Here is a 21,694-nt window from a genome sequence, read left to right on the forward strand (position 1 = left end):
GAGCGTGAAAGAGCGACCGCAGTCTCAAGCCAAGCAAATGGTTTGAAATACAAGTGACATTTTGCTCCAGAATGTGTCGGTGGCCTCTGAATAGTGTCACAATTACTATTATTCAATGGAAGAGACGATTGACTCAAAAATAGAAAATAGAAAAGCCCGCACCGCTGCAAGCAACGGCCGTCGCTAAAGTTGCCCCTTTCGGAATTGGTCCTGTTCGCCTGCCCTTCGTAATTTCAGATTCATGTCAACCACCTCCTGTTCTGCTTCGTCCACCTAGCTGACCACCTCACTGTATCGCTATCTACAGGCCAGTCCACCAGAACTCTAGCCCCATGACACCCTACCGACTGTCCGCTACTTTATCTCAGAGTCTGCTTTGTGCTAGCTCTTTGCCATGAGAAGCTCTCCTTAGGAAACACTTCTGCGCTGTGAACGCGTTGCAACGACAACATGTCCGTGGTGGCTCCCCTGGTGAATGGCATTTCGCCAACGCCAGGTTTATCTTTAAACGAGGCTGCTGAGTATGAGACTCTACTCAAGCTTCGCGACGAGGTATTTCAAGGGCTACATCCTCGGCTTTCCGTGCCTGCGCATGCCATTCGAAATGTTTCTACCCTCACGCCTCAACTCACTGCACAGGCCAATTTAGCTGTCCCATCTTCTTCGCAGCAATCGATACGTGAAATACAGCCGTCGCCCACCACTGCAATTACTACCGGCGCCTCTGTTCCCCCAGCTTCCGAATTCAATCCTGTTCTTCTGACCAAGTCGGACGATCTAGTCCGCGCTGAAACTGTGCTCAAGAGACAGCGACTAGAGAAGGCTCTCAAGGAGCAATTTGAACAGAAGAGACTGGATGCTCGTAAGAAACCTGCGCCAGCAGAAGCCAAGCCCGACTTCGATATCCCCGCGCTGGTGTCCAAAGCTGTTGCCGCCAGCAAACCGGCTATTAGCCCCAAAGACGAGGCAGAGGACAATGATTCGTTTGATGAGAACTCCTTCTACTCTAGCAGAGCTCCAGACTCAACTCCGGAACGCGGTGCTCGCAGTCCTTCTCAAGAGGCCGAGGACGGTCTGACCACTGACGCTCCCTCAGGCGCACATGTTCAGAGCGCTGTCATGGGTGCACCCCTGGATGCCGATGCCGACGATGAGTATTCCCCTCGTCTCGCTCGACGCGAGTCTCCTGCATATTCTCCTACCATGGATCAAGACGATGAAGAAGAAGAGGAGGAAGGCGAATATAGCCCCCCCGAAGCGGTCGAACAAGACACCGCTATGCAGGAAGCTGGGTACTCAAACGTACACGATGCCCAAGATCCCCGCAGCCGACCATTACGACGATACTCGGAGGTCGATGACGGTACTCGAGGTTCCAACATGCGAATAGTAAGGAACCACATCACCTCCCCCATTGCTCCCCAACCATCTCGCGTATCTCCTCTGGCTGTTGCTAAGCAACCACCTCTACAGCAGAATACGCGTGGCCGAAGAAATAAAAGTCCAGATGCACAGCATACCAAGAAAAAGCGTAAACTGGACAAACGGGAACGCAAGGCTCGTCGGAATGGGCAATCCCCTGGTGTGAAAGAAGAATCACCACCACCCTTCCACGAAGTACAGCCCCTGGGCTCTGGCAGGTTCCGCCCAACCAACATCGACCAGCCGATCCTTATCGACGACGCCCCACGAGAGGTCAGATACATGCCAGCCGCGCGACCAGTAGACTCGCCGGGCAGATCTGCTATCCGGTATGCCGAGCCGGCGCTACCTATGAGCGAACCCAGGGCCGGATCACGAGCCGGCATGAGGCCTATGCGAGATACTCAAGACCTACGACGAGTGGCCAGCATGCACAATGTGCGGGCTGAGATGGGCGACGAATTCGATGCCTACGGGACACCAACTAGAGCCAGGGTCACATCCTACCGGGAAAGCAGCCCTATTGTCCGGCAGCAAGTCTTGGATGACCCTTATGAGCGGCAGCCTTTGCAAGAAGTTCGGGTCTCACGCACCCCCGCACCCATCTACCGCGATACATACGGGCAAGAGACCTATGTCCGTTATGAGCCAATGCCACCGCCCCCAGTGGAGCGAATCGTTGTGGACGAGTATGGCAACAAATTCAGAGAGATTATTGAGCAGCGTCCTTCCGCAGACCCCAGGTCAGGTTCTGTTCGTCCTGCTGAAGCTGGCCCAGAGTACGATGCCTATCGAGCTGTTCGAGCTGGATCAATTTTCGTAGATGCGCCACAGGATCGGCGTTATGCCCAACCAGACATGCCTCCGCCACCCCCCATATATCGTCAAGACGCTCCACGCGCGTCAGCCTCACAGGTGCCCAGAGAAGCCTACAGTCAGCCCGTGGCGAGGAGTGCGAGTGTCATCATCGATCGGGCTCCCAGGCCCCCCGTGTACGTGGACGACAGAGGAGAATTCCGGGAACCCGTCCGCATGGGTAGCGCGAGGCCGGAAGCGCGTCCATATGAAGAAATGCAGCCACGAGGAATGGCAGCGCGGGCCTCGAGCGTTCGCCCCGGCGCCCGAGAAGGAACAATGTTGGTCGATCAGCCACGTCGTGAGTACCTGCCGGTCGAGCAGCCACGCTACCGCATGGTGGAACATCCTAGCGGGAGATACTTTGACGAGCAGGGACGCGAAATCATCACGCAGAGATACTAGTATTTGTGGCAGTGGAGACCCGGCTCATCTGTCTGTGATGAGGGGATGCGGACGGTTCATTTCATTTCGGCCTTGTACCTGGATACAGAGGGAGGCTCCTTTGCGGGAGCGGACTCTAAGCTCACAGGAATTGGAGGTGGGTACCCCTGCAATCGGCCGGCTCGTGGGAAGCAGCCGTTGTGCATAATGCAGCCCTAGGGGTTGGTAGGACAAATGATGCTGAAACAAAGGCATTTGGACAATCATCTGCCACATGGCGCCATCTCCATTCTTCTCACTGATTTCCTTGTTTCAGGTTGGTAAGGAGATCAGCATTGATTGCCTTGATCCCACCGACGGCACCCACTGACTTGGCTAATAGGCGTCTAGGTACCCGATTGGACAGGGCCGCTCGACATTAGCGCCGGCTCAATCTCAGCACCAAGCAACGACATCGAATGATTGTTGGATGACCTTGTAACCGCTGACAACAACTACCCTCGCTACTCAACGTCCTCGAGGAGTTGTTGTGCTGTCTAGCCTGCTGCGTTGGCGGCTCCCAGGTCCAATCGTTCCCTGCAGGGCCAGCCTTCTGCCGCAAGGTAGCAATTCACGACTCTGCAAGCGCTGAAGTGCGCATCATCAAACAAGCTTGACCCGAGAGCGCGAGTCCGGCCATGTGGTGTAGGTTCTCGAGGCTGTGACATCTGCAAATGTTGTTTCAACCTCTGATATGTCCCATTGCTGTGTCGCCCTTCATTCATAGACCATACTCTTACTCACCCCAGTCACTCCTTTCTATTTTCCTGATCTATCTTCGGTGCCGGCACCATATTCAAGTTGTGTTTCCTACCTGTTGCCACCTACACGAGTTCGGGGGAACTCGTGTGAGCCCAGGTGCGCGATCATGGAAAGACCATATACGGCGCGCCGGGGTTCCCAGGCTCCCACCTGTCATAGCCTCGCTGTCTTCGATTGCCTATCACCCCGAAAGACCCTGCGAGAGTCCGAGTCCGAACAAGTCGCAGCATGTGCAGGTATGCGCGGCCCCGCCAGTATCTTGCACAGACTAACATGCGACCAGGCATCCAGCGCGAGATGGAAGTCATGTATCAGCAGCCACATCTTGTACCACCAATGAAGATGACTATCTGGGATGAGATGCCTCCTACACCACCACCATCGATGCCTACCAAATGGATGTCACATGGCAGGGATCTCGCTTCACGGGCCTCCGAGCGCGCAAGCCAGACTTTTCGGCGACACACTCCGTTGCGACCGTCGATCTCCAGCCCAATGCCAGTGGTGGTTCCTCGCAATGCTAGCCCAATTCGCCGCCGATCATACAGACCCCTGGAGCTCAGTATCTATCTTCCAAACAACCGACTGTCGGACCTTCCCGACTTTGATGCTGTCAGTTTCATTGACTCGGGCGAGATCAGGATGCCCCCTAGGGCGCTTCTGAGAGCGAGGTCGGTGGAAGTCGTCCCATCCGAGTTGCCAGCAAGAGCTCTACCAGTCAAGCCAGCCTCCATGTTTGAGAGACGTAGATCGCTCATGAGACGAGACACCGTGGTCTCTCACATCTCGGATTCAAGACCGTCATCGTCCTACGAGGCGCTACACAGCCATCCTGTATCATGGGTCGCGCTCCCAGGAGGTGAGCCACAGATTGATATGGCTTCTAAACCACAAAACCCCGTGACGGTACTCAGTCCCATGCAAGAAGAATTCACGCCACCTTGTACGGCGAGCCTGATTCATGGTATGGTCATGGATTTCCCTAAGATCGAGGCCAGCCGTGCGAATGCTCGACATTCAGCTTTGAATCCTCCCGCGCCATCGCCGAAAGTCTTCGGCTGGCAAGGGCATCAGGATGAGCCCGTCGAGCTTCCTGCTACCCCAGTGCCCGCTTCTGGGGCCATCTCGAAGCCAGCGCAGGAGCCTGAGTGTGAGCCTGAGCACACTTCCGAGCCCGAATTTCATGTCAAGAAGGTGCCACAATATTCAGCATCTGCATACCAAAGCCAAAGACGTGTGTCGCAGTGGCTCGGTGGTCGGTCTCATTCTGGATCCGTCAGCACCATCGGCTCCAACAGCACCACGTCGTCTTTTGCCGAGCACCGGAAGAAGAGGTCACAGTTTTATTTGCTATCCGCCAACCAGTACTCTCCACCACGGCCGCTCAAGCTGGCCAAGCCAGCTCACCAACATCATCGAACAACGACTGTGTCTACTATGGCCAGCACAGTCGAAACAGTCACATCGGATTATGACGATATCGAAAGCATGACCACCGCACCCACCACGACCGATCTGCAGAGCCGCAGCGGGACAATCAAAAGTGTCAGCACTGCAACAGGTCTGGCACCTATGGGACTTAGGCCAATCGTGTCCGGCATCCCAGATCTGCCCTCGGACTATGACGAGGTAGTCGCGGTTGCGGATAAGGACATGGACGCACACGTGGTGATCAGAGAAATCAACGGCCCCTTGCGGAGTCCAATTGGGATTGCGTTCTGAGGGCAAGCCAGGCACACTGACTATCGAGTAGTCGCGGGAAGGGAAAAGGCGGCCTACAGGCATTTCATTCAGTTCAAGATACCCCCATACTATTGCCATACCATTGTAGATAGCGATCTCAGGCGCTGGAGGAAGAGTCGAGCTTTGAGAGCCGGGCTGTAGCATAGCGATACCAAAAGCAGAGACTGTAATTGTGCTGAGCACCAACCAACGTCTTCTCTAATAGCGCACTCCTGTAACGAGCTATGTCGTCGATCAGCATGTTCATGAGTTGTGCAGCTTTAGACAGCAGCTGTGGCGCCGCATGTGAACCTTTTTAAAGAACTGGTGGAGAGGATGTGTTGATTTTTATAGCAGCAGCAGAGGTTAGGACGGGGTCAGAATCCTCAGCCGCAGCAAAATCTCTTGAAATGACCATCCCGCACCCTGCGATAAGCGTAGTCGAAGCACGATTCTGCACAAGCATTTGAAAGTGACCGGGGCCTGCGAAACATTCGTCTCGCCGCTTTACAACCCGCGCTCAACGTCTCTAGAAGTTAGTTTTCTGGCCCTCTCCGTATCTCAAAGTCTCGCTTAACACCAACGCTGCAACGTTTCCTTCTCTACTTCATCCAGATCCATCGTCGACAACCCACCTTTGCAAGCACTCAGAGGCCGTCGAACCGTTCTGGCTGAGGGCAATTGCTCGACTCTGCCTTACCGAGCCCTCCACCGTATTATCGGCGATCGGAGCCGCGCAATCTGACCGCGCACCTTAAATCTACTCCTTTCGGTCTCTGCAGGCCATTCCGCTCGTTCCACCCATCTCATCGCAGCGCTGGCGATTCAATCGTGCTGACTCTCCTCTGCGGGAGCCTCGGTGCTCAATTCGACCGTTCCTATCCCGATTTATACGTGCCTCCGTCAAGATGATCCTACCAAAAGGGGGCGTGAACTGGAAGGCTGCTAGAGCTAGACTTCCACCATGGAAGGCCGTCCTAGTCTTTCTGACTCGCACAAGACTATTAGTCTCAGTTGCCCTCACGGGGCTGATCGTGCTGTTATGGAGAGGCATATTTGTCTCGACAAAAGAAATGTCAAAGTATGCTCCGCGTGCTGCCGTTGGCAGGCTGAGCTGACAGAGTAACAGTTTCTATTGCTTCGGACCTTCGAAGCCCCCCATCGAGATGACCACGAATGAGCTGGTCGCATGGAATCAACACATCCCCACCCCTGTATTATTCAACCATCACGAGCCATATCAAGTCAACGCCTCCAGCATCGAGACCGTTGATCTCAACCCGATCGTCTCCACCAACCGCGCTCTCAGCAATAGGGAGCGCGTCCTCATCCTCACTCCGCTCCGAGATGCTGCTCCCTACCTCAGCAAATATTTCGATCTCCTTTCCGAACTGACCTACCCACACGAATTGATTGATCTCGGCTTTCTTGTCGGCGATTCGGTAGACGATACGTTGTCTGTGCTTGCGTCTGAACTGAACAGGATTCAGTCAAGATCCGATAACATTCCATTTCACAGTGCCGTTATCGTGCAGAAAGACTTCGGCGGGTCGGCCAGCCAGATGGACGTCGAGTCAAGACATGGATTCGCTGCGCAGGGTCCTCGAAGGAAAGCCATGGGTCGGGCCAGGAATTATCTTCTCTCGGCTTCGCTCAAGCCAGACCACTCGTGGGTATACTGGCGCGATGTCGACATTGTCGACAGCCCCAAAAAGATCATCGAGGACTTCGTTGCCCATGATAGGGATATCCTCGTGCCGAGTAAGATTATCCAACATGCTTCAAGCTCGGTTACTAATTGTCACAGATATCTGGTTTCACCGATATGAGAACGGCCGCGACATCGAAGGCCGCTTCGACTACAACTCGTGGATCGAGTCGGACAAGGGCCGCAGACTGGCCGCAGGGCTCGACAAGAACGTGGTCTTGGCTGAGGGCTACAAGGAGTATGACACCGGTCGTGAATACATGGCCCGTATGGGAGACTGGAGAAACAACAAAGACGAAGAGATCAAACTGGACGGCATTGGTGGTGTCAACATACTCGTCAAGGCTGATGTTCACCGATCTGGCATCAACTTCCCATGCTACGCATTCGAAAACCAGGCTGAGACCGAAGGTTTTGCAAAAATGGCCAAGCGTGCTGGCTACGAGGTGATTGGATTGCCCAACTATGTTGTGTGGCACATTGAGTGAGTCCCTAAGCTTCCTGAACCTCTTGTCCGTTCTACAGAACTATTCATGCTAACCACACCCTCCCATTAGTACCGAAGAAAAGCCCGGTAACGCGTAGGAAGGCCTCTGCTGGGCCAAAAGCGTTGTTTGCCTCAAACGGGAGAAGCCTACATCCTCCAAGCAAGTGCTGCAGGGGGTCGCGGGCAATAAATATGGAGAAGCGCGATGCAATGCGAGAAGAATTACAAAGGAGCACACGGCGTCTGGGGTGGAATACAACGACACTTAATGCCTTGGATATGCTCCTGGTGGCGTGGAAGCCTCTCGTGCTAACGGTTCAGTTACTGCCAACACTACAAAATTATGCGGGTAGACAAAGGCCTGTGTAGATACTACTGCAACATCGACGGTCCAAACTGTTTGTTGTTTCTTGTGTCGATTGCGGGGTTTGACCGTATTGGCAATTGTATGAGAAGTTCCAGTCATGCTGTGCCGAGTTGCGATGGACGTAAAAAGTGATCCATTTGACAGAATGATCATCGTCGCCTATCGGATGATAAACAGGGAGGAATGGATCGCTAAGATAGCTTCGTCAGGGTAGTCGGCCCATCCTCAGCCGTGATATCATACGCAATTCTTCGCTGACCTCATCACAGTGCATATCAGCCCAACTTTCTGCTCTGACCGCGGCCTCGCTTGGGAAAGCATGGAAACACCCGGTCGCTCTTCGGTGGACAGGCAGTGTAGGTCTAGACCAGGAAAAATGCTCAAGCGAGCCCTAGGGACATGCAGTGCTGACCTCGGGACTCGTGGGGCGCGTGCTCGCATCTTGCCTCCAAAATGTGCAGCTCGTGACTTTGAGAGACTTTGAAACCCGTGGCCTTTTTAGAATATTATGGAAGCCTGAACAGGCAAATTCATAATAATACCTTGACGCCTACTGCCCAGTTGCCACCGCCGCTGGGTTATGTGATTGTTGGCGAGAAAATCGTCGGGGAGCCTGCAAAGACCTGAGGCAACGCGGCATTGAGGAGCCGATGACTTCAGAGGCCAACGCTACCCGCCTGTCAGTCCGGTGTCCTTGCAGCGGAAACATGAGCTCATCCAATCCAAGCTCGGGGCCTATTGCAGCAATTGCAACCTAGACATTAATTCGGGTCCGTTCCCCATCTTGCCACTGGACATGGCACTGGCTCTTCTTCAGATCGGGGCTCCATTCGGTACATTTCAAGGTTGACTTGCGGGCGATAGCGTGCTGCACCCACCCACATACCGGAGTCTCTGCTGCGCTGCCAGACACCTTCGAGATCGAGGGCAGATCTGATTTGATTCCACATCTTCGTGTTGCTTCTTTCCTTTCTTGTTCGCTCTCGAAGAAGACTTGAATGATCTTTGAACTCCTCGACTGTGGCACAATCCACCTTATCTACTGGATCGGGCAGGCGAGACTCGGCATCATATAAATTCTACCACCCATTGACCGCGGTAGGAACTCCTCACCGCAGCACGAGACTCTCGACGACGATACTCAACAAGTAACTTCAAAGCAATCAACAGCGTTGCACCGCCCACGCGGGAATCGCTACCTACGAATACAACGCCACAGCCTTCTCCACTTTTTCGCATTCACTGCCTGAATCAGTGCCACACCAATCTATCCACCGCGACTATGACCTCTTTAATATTCGGTGCGGTCTATCTCACCCACCAAGCAGTAGTGGGACACCGCCATGAAAAGAAACGAGTGAAAAACTATGAGCGCTGGGAGGGTCTACGAGATGAGTACGATGAACAGAGAAAGACTCAGCGTCAGACAAGATCATTGGATCTCAGTCGAGAAGACAATAACGGCATTCTTACGCTCCGTGATCAGCAGGAGGCCAACGATGCGCGAACGAGCTGGCGCCCACAGGAAGCGTGGAATGATGCTCCTGTTTCTCAGCAGCCAACGCGGCAAAGCATGGACACTGTCCGCAACTACAATTACGGCCTGACGGGACAGCCTCACCCCCGACCCCAGGAGCACAGGTCGATCTCTCTCGCCAATGGCTATAGTGCGAGCGCCAACAATTCTCCCCCACCACAGGCCCTTGCCCCGCAGCAAACAGGATTCCACGGCGTCGGTCCAATGCGTGCTACCCCCACTGGTGCAGCCTGGGATGACGGGCTTCCCCCACCCCTCGCAGTGCCGAAACGAAACGAGCAGCCAGCACCAACGGGCAGTCGAGGTGTCAGCCGCAGCACAAGTCTACGGCAGGTGAGCTCCGCCGCGAGCAGCCAGCACCATCTACCGGGCTCTAGCGACCGGACTCCGCCCCAAATGAGTGCGAGCATGAGCGAGAGCCAACCAGCAGAAGACAAAACAGCTAACATCAACAATCCGTTTGCGGCTGGCAACAGGTTCGACACGCAGAGACCGATTCAGACGAATTCGACACAGCAGCTGCCCCGCGAGCCAGAGGCGTTCGGGACTAATAATCCGTTCGAGCAGCAGCAGCCATCCTTCAATGCAGCTGCGTTTCCCAGCAGCAGTGCCGCGGTACCGCCAAGTAACAATCCATTTGAAGCCCATAACAGATTCGACCAGCCACGACGGTCCGCGAGTTTGGATATGCCGAGGCCGACAGCAGGGACGACAAGCAATAATCCATTTGAGGGCTTCGCAAACCACGGGGCACCAATGGCACCAATTAAGGAGATGAAAACGCCGGCGGGCGAGAGGGACATGATGGAGTGGTGGAAGTGAATGGATTGCGAGTGGAGGTGAGGAATTGAGGCTGATAAGAGCTTCTCCACTCAAGTGTGCGCGATAATGTGACAGCGATGGTTTGCATTGAGATTTCAGGAAGGGGGTTTGCGAGCTTGATGTAGCGAGGAGTTGTGGGCATGGGCGTGTGGGAATGCAAGATTGTGCGAGATTCAATTCAGTTGCTATCCTCAAGCATTCATGGGGTTTCAATAGAATATCTCTGATACCTTAATGTACAGAACCTTTTCAAAACATGCCCTGTGCGTGCACGTGTGGCTCACTCGAGGGAAATTCCGTCTTGCATGGGCCCTATTTTCCCCGTCGAATGCTTTGCTCATGCAAGACACCTGCACCCCTCTGGGCCCGATCCAGTCAGGTCGGTTCCAAAAGTCTCTACCACCACACCTTCTCTACACAGTATACAGTGACGGTCCCCCATTAAGCCCTGCCCCTCTCATCCTTTATCCCAGCTCCGGAAAAACAACAACTGACTTCATTCACCGCCCCCTCTCGAACGGCGCTCCGCCTCCTCCCTCCTCTCCCAACAACAACCTCTCCCCCGTCCGCTGCCCCGCCGAAGCCGACTACGCCGACGGCGGCGGCGGGCCCCGAAACCGGCCCCTACCCCCCTCGCCCTTCCAGCCCTCCAACCCGCCCTCCACCTCCGTCCGTGCCGCCCGCTCGGGCTGCTGGCCTCCTGCCCCGGAGCCCCTCACCGCCTCTTCTCCTGTCGGCGCGTTCTTCGTCTGCTTCTGCTCCGCCGGCGGCGGCGGCGGCGAACTCAGATCCGGCCCATGCACCGCTTCTGGCACAGGGGTGGGAGCAGAACTGTTGGTTGTGCCGGCGCCGGCGCCGGCGCCGACGGCAGTGGAAGTGGAAGTGGAAGTGGAATTGGCGGCAGGGGCGCGAGCATTACGGAAAAGCTCGACACCCTTGGTGCCCTCGACCTGGTCGAGGACGCCGTGGCGGCGCAGGGATTCGCGGCGCATGTCGAGTTGGCCGCCGTCGGCGTGGCGGTGCAGGGCGGCGTTGCGTTTGGCGGCTGAGATGGATGTTACGCTGTGGTGGCCGGCGAGGTTAGACCTTGTGTTGTGTACTGGATTAGGGAGAGAGGTAGGTCTTGGCGTAGTCAAGTACCGGGAGAGGGCGTGTTGATGGTTGGTATAGGGGGCTTGAGGATGGGTGAAGGGAGATTGAGGGGGGAATATGGCGCAAGGGTCCTTGAATGGTTGTAGACGTGCTGGGTTAGTTGCTTACCTGTATGTGTAGAGCAGGACAGCCATAGTGAAGGCGGCGATGGGCGCGGCGATGGTCCTCGGAGTGAAAGTCCCAAATCTGCCGCGCCGTAGCCGTCGAGGGTTGGGCGTTGTATGCGATTGTGGCGCGCCCTCGGCCGGAATTTGTGATTGTGACATTGTAGATATTGGATGAGGAATTTGGGGGTTGGACAGGCAGTAGATGTGAGTGCTGTACTTGGTCGTATGATCCTGTGGTGAGCTCGCTGATTGGCTGTGGCTCAATGACGTCCTTGAACGGGCGATGGGGAAAAGTCCATGCTTCGACTTCAACAAGTCAATCATCCTTGGTACAACGATCCCACGGTCATTGCTTGCAACTTCCTGGTTGCCTGTTAACCTTCGAACTGACGTATCTCATTTGTTCGACCTCGCCGCAAACCCCTTCTCTGCGAATGCCTCGGTAACATTACACTCACTTTCGCTCATGCGACCTCTTCCTCGCGTCCGTGTGGCGCTCGGCCGATCCCCAGCATGGACGTGCCCTGAATGCTGCCAGTCAAATTTGCGGGCTTCGAAGCAGCAGTTCAGCAGCCGTGCAAGACCTGTCAAGGTCTTGAGACCTAAGAGGGGGAAAGTACTCTACGCTGCAGCTGGGTCAGGAACGCTGTTGGGTGGGGGGCTCTTCTTTCAGGACGAAATCAATCATGCCTGGAAGGCCACCGAGCGAAGTTCACGAGTGGCGAGTGCGCTGGCTGTCAACATCAACGATTACCGGGTGACATTAAAGGAGCAGCATGATGATCCCGAGGTCGAGGCGTCGATGCTGAAGGCTTGCCATAAAAGGTGTGCGCAAAGAACGTTGGAGGTCCTGGAGAAGAACGGATCTATATTCATCAAACTCGGCCAGCATCTGTCGTCTATGGGTTACCTGCTACCAGAGGAATGGGTCACGACCTTTATTCCCTTACAAGATAAGTGCCCGGTATCTTCTTACGAGTCCATCGAGGAGATGTTTATTAAGGACACCGGCGAGTCAATCGAACACAATTTTAGCCAGTTCTCCAAGGAACCTATAGGCGCCGCGAGTTTGGCGCAGGTGCATATTGCCGTGCTGCGCGAGTCGGGAGAGAAAGTGGCTGTCAAGGTGCAGCATCCGAGTCTGGAGGAGTGGGTGCCACTCGACCTCGCTCTGACTAAATTTACATTTCAGACTTTGAAGAGAGCCTTTCCGGATTACGACTTGTCGTGGCTATCTCAAGAAATGGAGTACTCACTACCGATCGAACTGGATTTTGCACAGGAGGGAAAGAATGCGGTGGAGGCGAAGGAGTTCTTCAAGAAGCACACGTCTTTTCCACTCATCATTCCGAATGTGATCTGGGCCAAGAAACGAATACTTGTCATGGACTGTGTGGCGGGAGCAAGAATAGACGACAGAGAATACTTCGACAAGCACTCGATATCACGGACGGAAGTCAGCGCGACACTAGCGAGGATCTTCAACACGATGATATTTCAGTCCGGCGCGCCACTGCATTGCGACCCCCATGGAGGCAATATTGCCATTCGCCACAATCCCAAGCGGCGGCACCCGTATAATTTTGACCTGATCCTTTACGACCATGGGCTGTACCGGCATCCCGAGGACAAGATGCGAAGAGACTACGCAAAGCTCTGGCTAGCGGTGATCGACGCGGACGAGAAGAAAATGAGGCAGTACGCGTGGGAACTGGCCGGCATCAGCGACGACATGTTCCCTCTCTTTGCATCTGCTATCACGGGCAGAGATTATCGTGTGTTGACGCGAGGTGATGTGGCAAGCACCGTCCGCGATCAATCCGAGAAGGACAACATCGACCAAGTCTTTGGAGAAGATCTGCTCCGACAGCTGGTGCAATTGCTTGGAAACGTACCACGCATCATCTTGTTAATCCTCAAAACAAACGACTTGACCAGAAGTCTCGACGAGAGCCTGGGAAGTCCGGAGCCTATGCGGCCGATGCTCATTCTCGCCAAGTACGCCAGTTGGACCGTGTGGGAAGAGCAGAAGGAGAATCTGAAGAAGGCTGGTGGGCTGTTATGGCCGCCAAACAACGCGTTGAGGCTCTTTATTGCGTGGTGCGGCTTCATGAGGGTTGAATTGAAGCTCTTTGCATTCGAGCGTTATCTGTCATTGAGAAGGCATCTCCACCTTGACTACTGAATGGCAATAGAAGCCACCACGGATGGACTTGACAGGCTGACTAGTTCTTTGTGGGGCTTTAGCATGGCGCTTTGGTAGACGGAACGATATGGCACCCTTAGCAGTAGATGCAGATAGCCCATAGCAATCCTTTGTACTTGCACAGTCGAGGATGTACCGAAGTCATCACCTCTCGCCCGTTAAGACCATATGAGCTGTAAGACGGCGATCAAGAGGAGCGAGTCCCGGGTAGGTTCGACTCAGCTTGGCACAGCAAATGATTTCTGGGTAGGAATCGAGTCATCCACGGTCGCGTCACGGCCGCGTCGCGAGACGTCTTTTCATTTGGCCGCAACGTGCCATCTTTCCTTAGTCTATAGATCTTGTTGACGGCTCGAGTTGGACATTCGTCCTCGGCCTCAACCTGTGCCAGCCTAAGTATCGGTATAGCGACTCGATCCTGAGACTCCCATCGCCGCCTACAGCTGCTGTGCCCTCCGCTCACAATGAGCGTCATTGACCAGGCTTTTGGCCGCAATGATGGGCTACGCCAGAAGATTTACAATGTTATCAGTACGTTTGGCAGATGCGACCTGTACACTGCTGGCCGCTAACCTTGTCCATCGCAGAATCGGCACCAGCCCAACGACCGTTGTTCGAAGAAATAGCATCATACCACCTCCGCCATTCGCTACCCGTTGCCAATGGCATCTCAGAAGCAGATGGCGCAGAGGAACCTGCAGCAAAGAAGAGAAAGCTTGCCAATGGCGCTTTACCCATCCATGGTGCGGACGCGAAGGCAGCCCAGATACTAGAGGTCAAGGACGTCTCCTTCTCCATTCCTCAACGCAAGAAGTTGCATTTCAGAATCGCCCAGTACTCCGCTCCTGACCAGACTACGATCGGGGTGCAGGCCATTAATCCGACTAGTGGTCAGGTTGAATATGAGTTGCCAGGCTCAGAGATAGGTGAGTCTGCTCAGGCACTGGCATTTTATTACCGTGCTGATATGGTTTAAGCGAACGTTCTATGCCTGCCCGTTCCAGAGAAGGCTTCCAAACAGTTCAACTATATCTTTCTCCCCAATGCGGCATCGACTTTCGAGCCGGTACTTTTCACTTTGCCTGCTACACCGCTCAAGCCTGGCACATTCACTCTGCCTTCCTCGGCAACGACCCTCGATGAAGCACTGAATCATATCCTGCCGTCACACAATCTATCGTTGACATTACCAAATGCCGATGAGTTCGCTAGTGCCACGCCAGAACCTCACCGCAAGTCCGAGAAGGCGTACCACGTCAAAGCCTTCCGTGGCTCAAAAGACGGATATCTCTTCTTCCTGTCCACTGGCCTGTTCTTCGGCTACAAGAAGCCCTTGCTCTTTCTCTCATTTAGTGACATCGAATCAATCAGCTACACTAGCGTGCTGCAGCGTACCTTTAACCTTAACGTCGCTTACCAAAAACCCGGCGCCGATGAGGGTGACGCGGAAGAGATCGAGTTCAGCATGCTCGACCAGGGTGACTTCCAAGGTATCAATGAGTATGTGCAGCGGCACGGGCTGAACGACGCGAGCTTAGCGGCGGGCAGACGTGCCAAGTCCGAAACAAAGAAGAAGGGGGCAGCGGCAGCCAATGGGGAGATGGCCGATGCTGAGCGAGAAGACGATGACGGCCGCACCGAATTGGAGAAGGCTGAACAGATGCTACAAGATGAAGAGGATGAGGATGAGGAGGACTTTGAGCCCAGCGATGGCGATGACGAAGACGAAGGAAGTGGGAGCGAAGATGACAGTGACGAAGATGACGAGCCAAAGGCAAAGAAAGATTTGGTCCAAGATGAGCTTGGCTCCGAGGCGGAAGATGTCGAGATCAGCGACGAGGAAGATGATGATGGTGACGACGACGACGAGGATGATGCCCCCAAAGGTGACATTCCACCTGCAAAAGCCGTCACACAACAGCCGAAGATCGCGGCACCCATGCAGCCAGCTGCTAGGGGAGGTTGGGGTGTGCCCGATCCATACGATGAAGACCAGCTATGAGGCTATCCTATAAGACACGCGTCTGACGAGCAGACATTGCGTGATTCCTCCCATACAATCTTGGCGCCAAGTCATACACTTAACTTCAAGGCAACCATACGACAGCGGAACTGCTAGTTCGGGACGTCCATAAACGGAACCAATGCCCATATAAGAAAGTACTTGTCGAGGTAGACCTTCCTGCATCTCTTTGCCATCTTGAGCCTGTAAACACAGTACAGGAAAGGTATTTTCGCCTCCGCAAGCCCATCATGACAAACATGCTCCGGAGAAGCGCATCGAAAGTTGCTTCACTGCCTCTAAAAGAGCTTCTATCCCCAAGGTGAGCGTATGTCGCAGCTAATGCGCAGCTAGACCCCCAGCACAACTCTGCCTTGGAAAGTCTTGAGGAAAGCCCTACCATGGTCTGGTTTGATGCCAGAAAAGGGGCCGGGACTTTAGAGGCAATGAGATCCTGTGCTGGCTGGCCAAAACATGTTATCTATGACCAGCATGAGAGCAGCAGCAGGTCAAGGTGTGTGACAGAAAAAGGTAACGAGCGCAAGGATTTCTGGAGGACTTCATTTCTTTTCACTTCCTCGTCTCTCTACCTTCCATTCCTACCATTCCCGCTCTCATCTTGTCCGTTTCACTGCGTTCCTGCACTTCTTTGTTTCACTTCCTTCCTTCACTCCTTTTCATTCACTTCCCTCACTCATTCCAGCATTAGCAAAGTCATGCTGTTGCCCCAGTTTCTGGCTCGCTTACTGACCTTGCTGGCACCATGCCTGACACGCAATCCACCCTCTTTTCGTTCTGTCTTTCCTCGCCAGTCAGCATCACTGAGCGAGACCTACAACCCACGACCGAGCTCAGATCGAGTACAACCCCGACTCTTGTGCCTCTTGGTAAGAGCACGACAGAGGAGCAGACAGATTTAGGGCTGCCAGCCTACAGCTTTGCACCTCGACAAGCCCAGGGAACTACACTGGACAGCGCTACCGACGATCACAAGATAACAGACAAGACCACGTTGACCTCGCGAATGGAGTGGAGTGTCCGTACGATCCAGCTGAGACCATCACTGGAATACCCATTTGGCCCATGACAATGCAGCAACGTGTCGCCAAGCACTAGCTTGCTGCCCTGGGCGAGGCGATTCAGCATAGCAAGCTCCCGGATTGACGATTCCACCAGACTTTCAAGAGCTTGGTACGTCGATGAATCTGTCGTGCAGGCCGACCTTCATGGACACCTACCCGAAATGCCCGCTTCCTACAACAGTCGTCGTAGCCAACAACCTGGAAGAGGGGACCGAGTACGTGCCTGGCGCTCTCCCAGCAGGGGGCGAAACTCCATTCACCGCTCCCATCTCGAATGCTGGGCTTCTACTCCTGCCGCCACTGCTACGTCTTAGACTCCTGCTCCTGCTGCTGTGCCTGGCTCAATTGTCGCAACCGGGTCTGATCCTGTTCTCCCCGCTTCCACTGCTGCCGCCAATGCAAGCACTGCTATGAAATCGAAAGCTGGACTTCCTAGCTTATCTACTATCTCCTCAGTATCAGATCGACGACAAACATTGCCTGTTTCTACGGGCATCGTCATAGAGTCGAACAGCTCTGACTCAATACGAACACAGAACCCCAACATAACCAGGTCGGAGACGCGGGTCACGGGACTATCACAGTCTCGACCCGCCGCGTTGCTGTCTGGTGCAAGCACCTTCAAACCAGTTGATTCACTATCCATGTCCGGTTCCTACACCAACGGGCCATTCTCTAGTGCAGCGGGCGGATCTTTTGGCTCGGTGTCTGGTACCTCGCCATCGAATCTTGATCATCCTGCATCAGGGACACGGGCCAAAATTTCTGGCTCGACTTCACCGAATGGCATTCCCACTTCTCTTACTCCAAGTGGTACCACCGTGACTGATCTCGCAACCGCCACTGAAATAGTGGAACATGATGCCGCGCAGGAAGTTCAGTTGGTCACCAAGATTTTGTCGTACGAGGTCACTCGCACCATAGAACACGATGTTACACAAGAAATTCAGACAGTCACTCAAGTCTCGTCATTCACAGAGATCTCGCCACTCACGGCCAATCCAGCAGCTTCCGGTCCATCTTCGGTATCAGAAGGCGCTTCCTCCACTGACGCATCCGCCTCGGCTGCCCATAAAGTTTATGCTTTCTCGTCACCGTCTCGACCGAATGCCGGCCTGGAGTATATGCTTGCCTATGTCACGTTTGCCAATGGCTCTGCGGCCTTGGCCTCAGAGCAGCAGCTCTACTACGCGTCCCTGGCGTCACAGATTTCCAATCAAGTGCCTGAGACTCACGGCGGGGAGTACAAGGGATGCAAGAGCGGCTTGGACGACTCCTGTATTGACTTGGCAGACTTAGATCACTCTCCAATGCTGACCGAGATCGCTAATAATTACTTCGATTCTTTGACGACTGAGCAGCAGCAACAAGTCAAAGAAGATGGGCAGCGATCGTACGACGCCTGCCAGAGAGAGAACAGTGACGGCAACAGCGGCGATGCAAGCGAAGATGGCGACAATGGGGAAGATGGAGAAGATGGCAACGACGGGGAAGACGGGAAAGGCTGTAAGGACGGCGACGATGGTGACGACGGCAAGAATGGCAAAAACGGCAAGGATGGTAAGGGCAAAGGGAACGATCATGATGGTCACCACTACCATCACCACCACCGGTAAGTTCTCCTTCCAGATGATGGTGTAGGTACGATTCTCGTTACTTCCGAAACACTATCTAGAATCCTAAGCGGGACTAACGGCCAAAGTCCCTCGTGGTTTTTGATCCGAGTCTGCTAACAACTCCCAGTTCTCTGTTTCGTGTTCTTGCTGCAGGACTCGGAAGCGCTGGTGCCGCGACTGGTCTTGGTGCCGCTGGTGAGTCTCTTGTTCCTTATGTCGTTCGTTCTCTGGTTCGGGTGCCTCACGAGAGGGCGTCGTGAGTCTCTCAGTGTCCATAACGCTAACTGTTTCCCCTTTTCAGCGCTCGGCGGTGCTATGTCAAAGGCAAAACACCTCAAAATGCCAAAGGTACCGGTCGTTGATGCTGCCACAAGCGCAGTGGATCTTGCCAATGGGGCGGATGTTGGTGGAGAGGCCGCACAGGCTAGCCTTGAATCTCTGCCATCCTTTCAAGCGTCGCAGACCCCCAGCTCCTTAATGGCCTCACGAACAATGGTGCCGAGACTCTTCACCTTCGAACTCCGATCTGTATGGTCCTGGTCCTTCTACATCGACGCGTGCTTGAGCCAGACACAGCTCGGGGGTGGGTGGTCAGTCGTGGAGGCTGAGAGTTGGGGGGCGAAGCTGTACTAAGTGACTCGATACCGAAGCATGACATTGACTCAAATAAAGGGCTAGGTGGTGTCCTTATACTTCACAATCGCCTGCCTCAGGATACTGATCTCATTTCCATTTCACTCGTCCCCTAACACAAGAGTTCTCCCACCTCGGCCTATGCCAAGACTTTCACTGCCTGGGAGTACATGGCATTCGTGGCCCTTTAACTCGACGCACCATGAGACGGGTCGCTTCAGCTATTGTCGGTGCTACAGAGACGGCAGATATGAACTGCCTACTGTTCTGTCTGGACTCGCTTGTCCCTATCACGACTGCGACGACGCCGAGCCAAAGGAGAAGGGGATGCATAAGGCGACTCGGACCTGCGAATCCGAAAGGAAAAAAGTGGGGCCGTTTAGCTAATCTAGGCAGCCCAACTTCACCTCGTTCGAGTGGTACTAACCCATCTATCACACGCAGGATGCTGCTGGTGTGCAACAAGCAGAATCTAGCTTACGGCATTCGATAGCGACGGGAAGTACGCAAAGTCATACGATACTCTGATGTAACGACGGGCGCACACTCTACCCATCGGTAGTGATACCGTCTCAACGACCAGCCCAGCTCTGCCCCAGGGACCAACCCTCACGCTCCGCCTTTTCTTTACTCATTCATAACCACGCTTGCACGATGGCGCTCCTGATACCGAATGGCTTCTTCACGCTATGGCTGCTTACATACTTGACCAGCTTTGGTGGCAGCAGCATCCCTCCCTCCTCAGCCTCAGCCTCCGCCTCCAACCACAACCACATCTTCAACGCCCTCCACTCCACCCTCCGCCAATGGGACGAATCCCTGCACCACAACGGCGTCTCCTTCTTTCTCGCGACCATCCCGGCCGGCACGCGTCTCTACCACGGCCGCGGCGACACCGAGCTGCTTGGGGACGGGGTGATGGAGTGGTTGGCGCTAGAGCCGGAGCATGCGAGTAATTTTGCTGTGAGGGTGGAGCGCAATGGTTCTGAGCCGGACCTTTCGCCCAAGTGGGGTTGGACGTGGCAGCAGGTACAGGTACAGGAACAGGAGCCAAGCCAAGGCCAGGACTGGGTGCACGGCCGCGGCCCTGCTGCGATGGGCGAGGAGATGCGTCTTGTTCCGCTACACGCTCTGTCTTCCTCTGCTGCCGGTGGATGTGCGTCTGAGGCTTCTTCAGCCGATCAGAGGCTCCTCCTGGGCCAACCACAACCACGACCACCGCCACAGAACGACTATAAACTCTACCCAGGCTACCTACACACCTACACCGCAACACGCGACCTACGACTCCTTTACATCGACGGCCAATCCGCCGCCAAGTCGCCCATCGGCACGCTGTCCAGCCAGGACCTCATCCTCCTGCGGCACTCCTCCAAGCGGCCCAAAGGACTTTTCGGCGAGAGCGCGCGCGCCAGGGGACTCTGCGAACTGGCGGCCAACGAGTGGGGCCGCAGCATCGATGGAGTCGTGCGCATGGAGCATGGTTTTGAGGTCATCGCGTGTGACTTCGGGGTGGTGCGGCGCATGGGCGTCGTCGAGAAGTGGAGGCTGGGGCTTGATTTCTGGCATTTCTTGACCGCGGTTGCGGATAGGTATGGAGGGGTGGGTGATGGGAGGGTGAGGGTGCGGACGGAGAGGTTTGTTAGTGTGTATGCGGATCCGGAGATGGGGCGGTTGTGGCAGGACAGTGAGGATGGGGTGTTGCCGAATATCAGTCGGATTTCGGACACTGCGGCGGAAAGGGTGGCGGGGCAGGTGAGGGAGTTGGTGATGAGTGGAAGGCTCCCAGGAGAGGTAGAGGAGAATGGTCGGCGGCAGGAAGTGGATTGGAGGGAGATTTCAGATCTGTACGTGACGCGCTATGCTCGCAGGCTGCAGTACCTTTCCGAGCGGGAAGCCTGGGCGTCGGCCGAGGCAAGGGCCAATGCTACCCAGGCCGTGTATGGAGTGTACCTCGACGGAGCTGACTATGAGACACATGACAGTCGGCCGGCGATTCAGAGATGCACGGAGGCATTTATACCCCCTGCCCAGCTTGATTTGCCGTGGGAGGAGCAGAGCATGGCGCAGCAATCAGTGACGAACGTGGCGTGTGAGATTTGCACTGTGCTGTATTCCGTCATGACTATACTCGCGGGAGATTTTGAAGAGCAGCAGATGAGGCTCGACGGGTTGAAGGAGTGGTTGCAGTGGCCAGCATTCAAAGTCTGTGATGAGGGGAGGGGCTGTAGGGTCGACGAGGTCTGTTTCGTGGCCATTTGGCCGTGGGGTGGGAAGGAGGATCACGAGGAGCCACGGTGCTGGGATAGGGAAGCGTTGGCTAGGAGGACGGGCCTTGGAGGATACTGGCGGATGGGAGAAGCGAGGTAGTGGGGGAATTGGGAGGCTCACTGCCGCTGCTTAGGTATTGGTTGCCAGCACGTCTTGAGAGGGCGTGAGTAGGGCAAGTTCACGACAGTGCATATCAGGCTGCATTGGCAGCGACGGACACCCTCCTAATCAACTGCGGAAGCCATTACCGACGGCAGCAGATCTACCCAACCGCGGCACGGAAGCAAAGACCGCTCATCCGCAGCGAAGGAAGTACGACCAACCTCATCAGCGTCAAAGCACGGAGCAGGCTGTGAGGTGAGAAGCAGCGGAAAGGGACCGCCGCCGAGACCGAACGACGACGACGACGATGACAATGACGACGAAGCTCTACTCTGTTCTGTTCTGCTCTGTTCAAAGCTAACACAAGAGAGGACAAACGCCGTCCGAGCAAGGTTGATCACCCCAGTTCCGGGGGGGG

The 21,694-nt window shown here is 54.9% G+C and overlaps 9 protein-coding genes across 9 annotated transcripts; 8 read left to right on the top strand and 1 right to left on the bottom strand.

The window, feature by feature from the left end:
• Positions 1–450: 450 nt before the first annotated feature.
• HMPREF1541_01663 (uncharacterized protein) lies at positions 451–2,682 on the top strand (the record flags this gene model as incomplete). Its single annotated transcript, XM_008716020.1, has 1 exon — positions 451–2,682. One exon carries the CDS (start codon positions 451–453, stop codon positions 2,680–2,682), a length of 2,232 nt encoding a protein of 743 aa, XP_008714242.1.
• A 1,053-nt stretch (positions 2,683–3,735) lies between these two features.
• HMPREF1541_01664 (uncharacterized protein) lies at positions 3,736–5,184 on the top strand (the record flags this gene model as incomplete). Its single annotated transcript, XM_008716021.1, has 1 exon — positions 3,736–5,184. The coding sequence occupies one exon, from the start codon at positions 3,736–3,738 to the stop codon at positions 5,182–5,184; it is 1,449 nt and encodes a 482-aa protein (XP_008714243.1).
• Positions 5,185–6,092: 908 nt separating this feature from the next.
• HMPREF1541_01665 (uncharacterized protein) lies at positions 6,093–7,380 on the top strand (the record flags this gene model as incomplete). The annotated part of the gene is made up of 3 exons (XM_008716022.1): positions 6,093–6,265; positions 6,314–6,945; positions 6,992–7,380. 3 exons carry the CDS (start codon positions 6,093–6,095, stop codon positions 7,378–7,380), a joined length of 1,194 nt encoding a protein of 397 aa, XP_008714244.1.
• Positions 7,381–9,028: 1,648 nt separating this feature from the next.
• Positions 9,029–10,105, top strand: HMPREF1541_01666 (uncharacterized protein; the record flags this gene model as incomplete). Its single annotated transcript, XM_008716023.1, has 1 exon — positions 9,029–10,105. One exon carries the CDS (start codon positions 9,029–9,031, stop codon positions 10,103–10,105), a length of 1,077 nt encoding a protein of 358 aa, XP_008714245.1.
• A 587-nt stretch (positions 10,106–10,692) lies between these two features.
• Positions 10,693–11,391, bottom strand: HMPREF1541_01667 (uncharacterized protein; the record flags this gene model as incomplete). The annotated part of the gene is made up of 2 exons (XM_008716024.1): positions 10,693–11,191; positions 11,366–11,391. The coding sequence occupies 2 exons, from the start codon at positions 11,389–11,391 to the stop codon at positions 10,693–10,695; spliced, it is 525 nt and encodes a 174-aa protein (XP_008714246.1).
• Positions 11,392–11,830: 439 nt separating this feature from the next.
• Positions 11,831–13,549, top strand: HMPREF1541_01668 (uncharacterized protein; the record flags this gene model as incomplete). Its single annotated transcript, XM_008716025.1, has 1 exon — positions 11,831–13,549. One exon carries the CDS (start codon positions 11,831–11,833, stop codon positions 13,547–13,549), a length of 1,719 nt encoding a protein of 572 aa, XP_008714247.1.
• Positions 13,550–14,034: 485 nt separating this feature from the next.
• Positions 14,035–15,572, top strand: HMPREF1541_01669 (uncharacterized protein; the record flags this gene model as incomplete). The annotated part of the gene is made up of 3 exons (XM_008716026.1): positions 14,035–14,101; positions 14,158–14,496; positions 14,548–15,572. The coding sequence occupies 3 exons, from the start codon at positions 14,035–14,037 to the stop codon at positions 15,570–15,572; spliced, it is 1,431 nt and encodes a 476-aa protein (XP_008714248.1).
• Positions 15,573–17,298: 1,726 nt separating this feature from the next.
• Positions 17,299–18,530, top strand: HMPREF1541_01670 (uncharacterized protein; the record flags this gene model as incomplete). The annotated part of the gene is made up of 2 exons (XM_008716027.1): positions 17,299–18,266; positions 18,398–18,530. 2 exons carry the CDS (start codon positions 17,299–17,301, stop codon positions 18,528–18,530), a joined length of 1,101 nt encoding a protein of 366 aa, XP_008714249.1.
• Positions 18,531–19,557: 1,027 nt separating this feature from the next.
• On the top strand, positions 19,558–21,273 carry HMPREF1541_01671 (uncharacterized protein; the record flags this gene model as incomplete). Its single annotated transcript, XM_008716028.1, has 1 exon — positions 19,558–21,273. One exon carries the CDS (start codon positions 19,558–19,560, stop codon positions 21,271–21,273), a length of 1,716 nt encoding a protein of 571 aa, XP_008714250.1.
• Positions 21,274–21,694: the final 421 nt, after the last annotated feature.

This window comes from Cyphellophora europaea (assembly GCF_000365145.1).
Source record: "Cyphellophora europaea CBS 101466 unplaced genomic scaffold supercont1.2, whole genome shotgun sequence".
Lineage (NCBI taxonomy): Eukaryota > Fungi > Ascomycota > Eurotiomycetes > Chaetothyriales > Cyphellophoraceae > Cyphellophora > Cyphellophora europaea.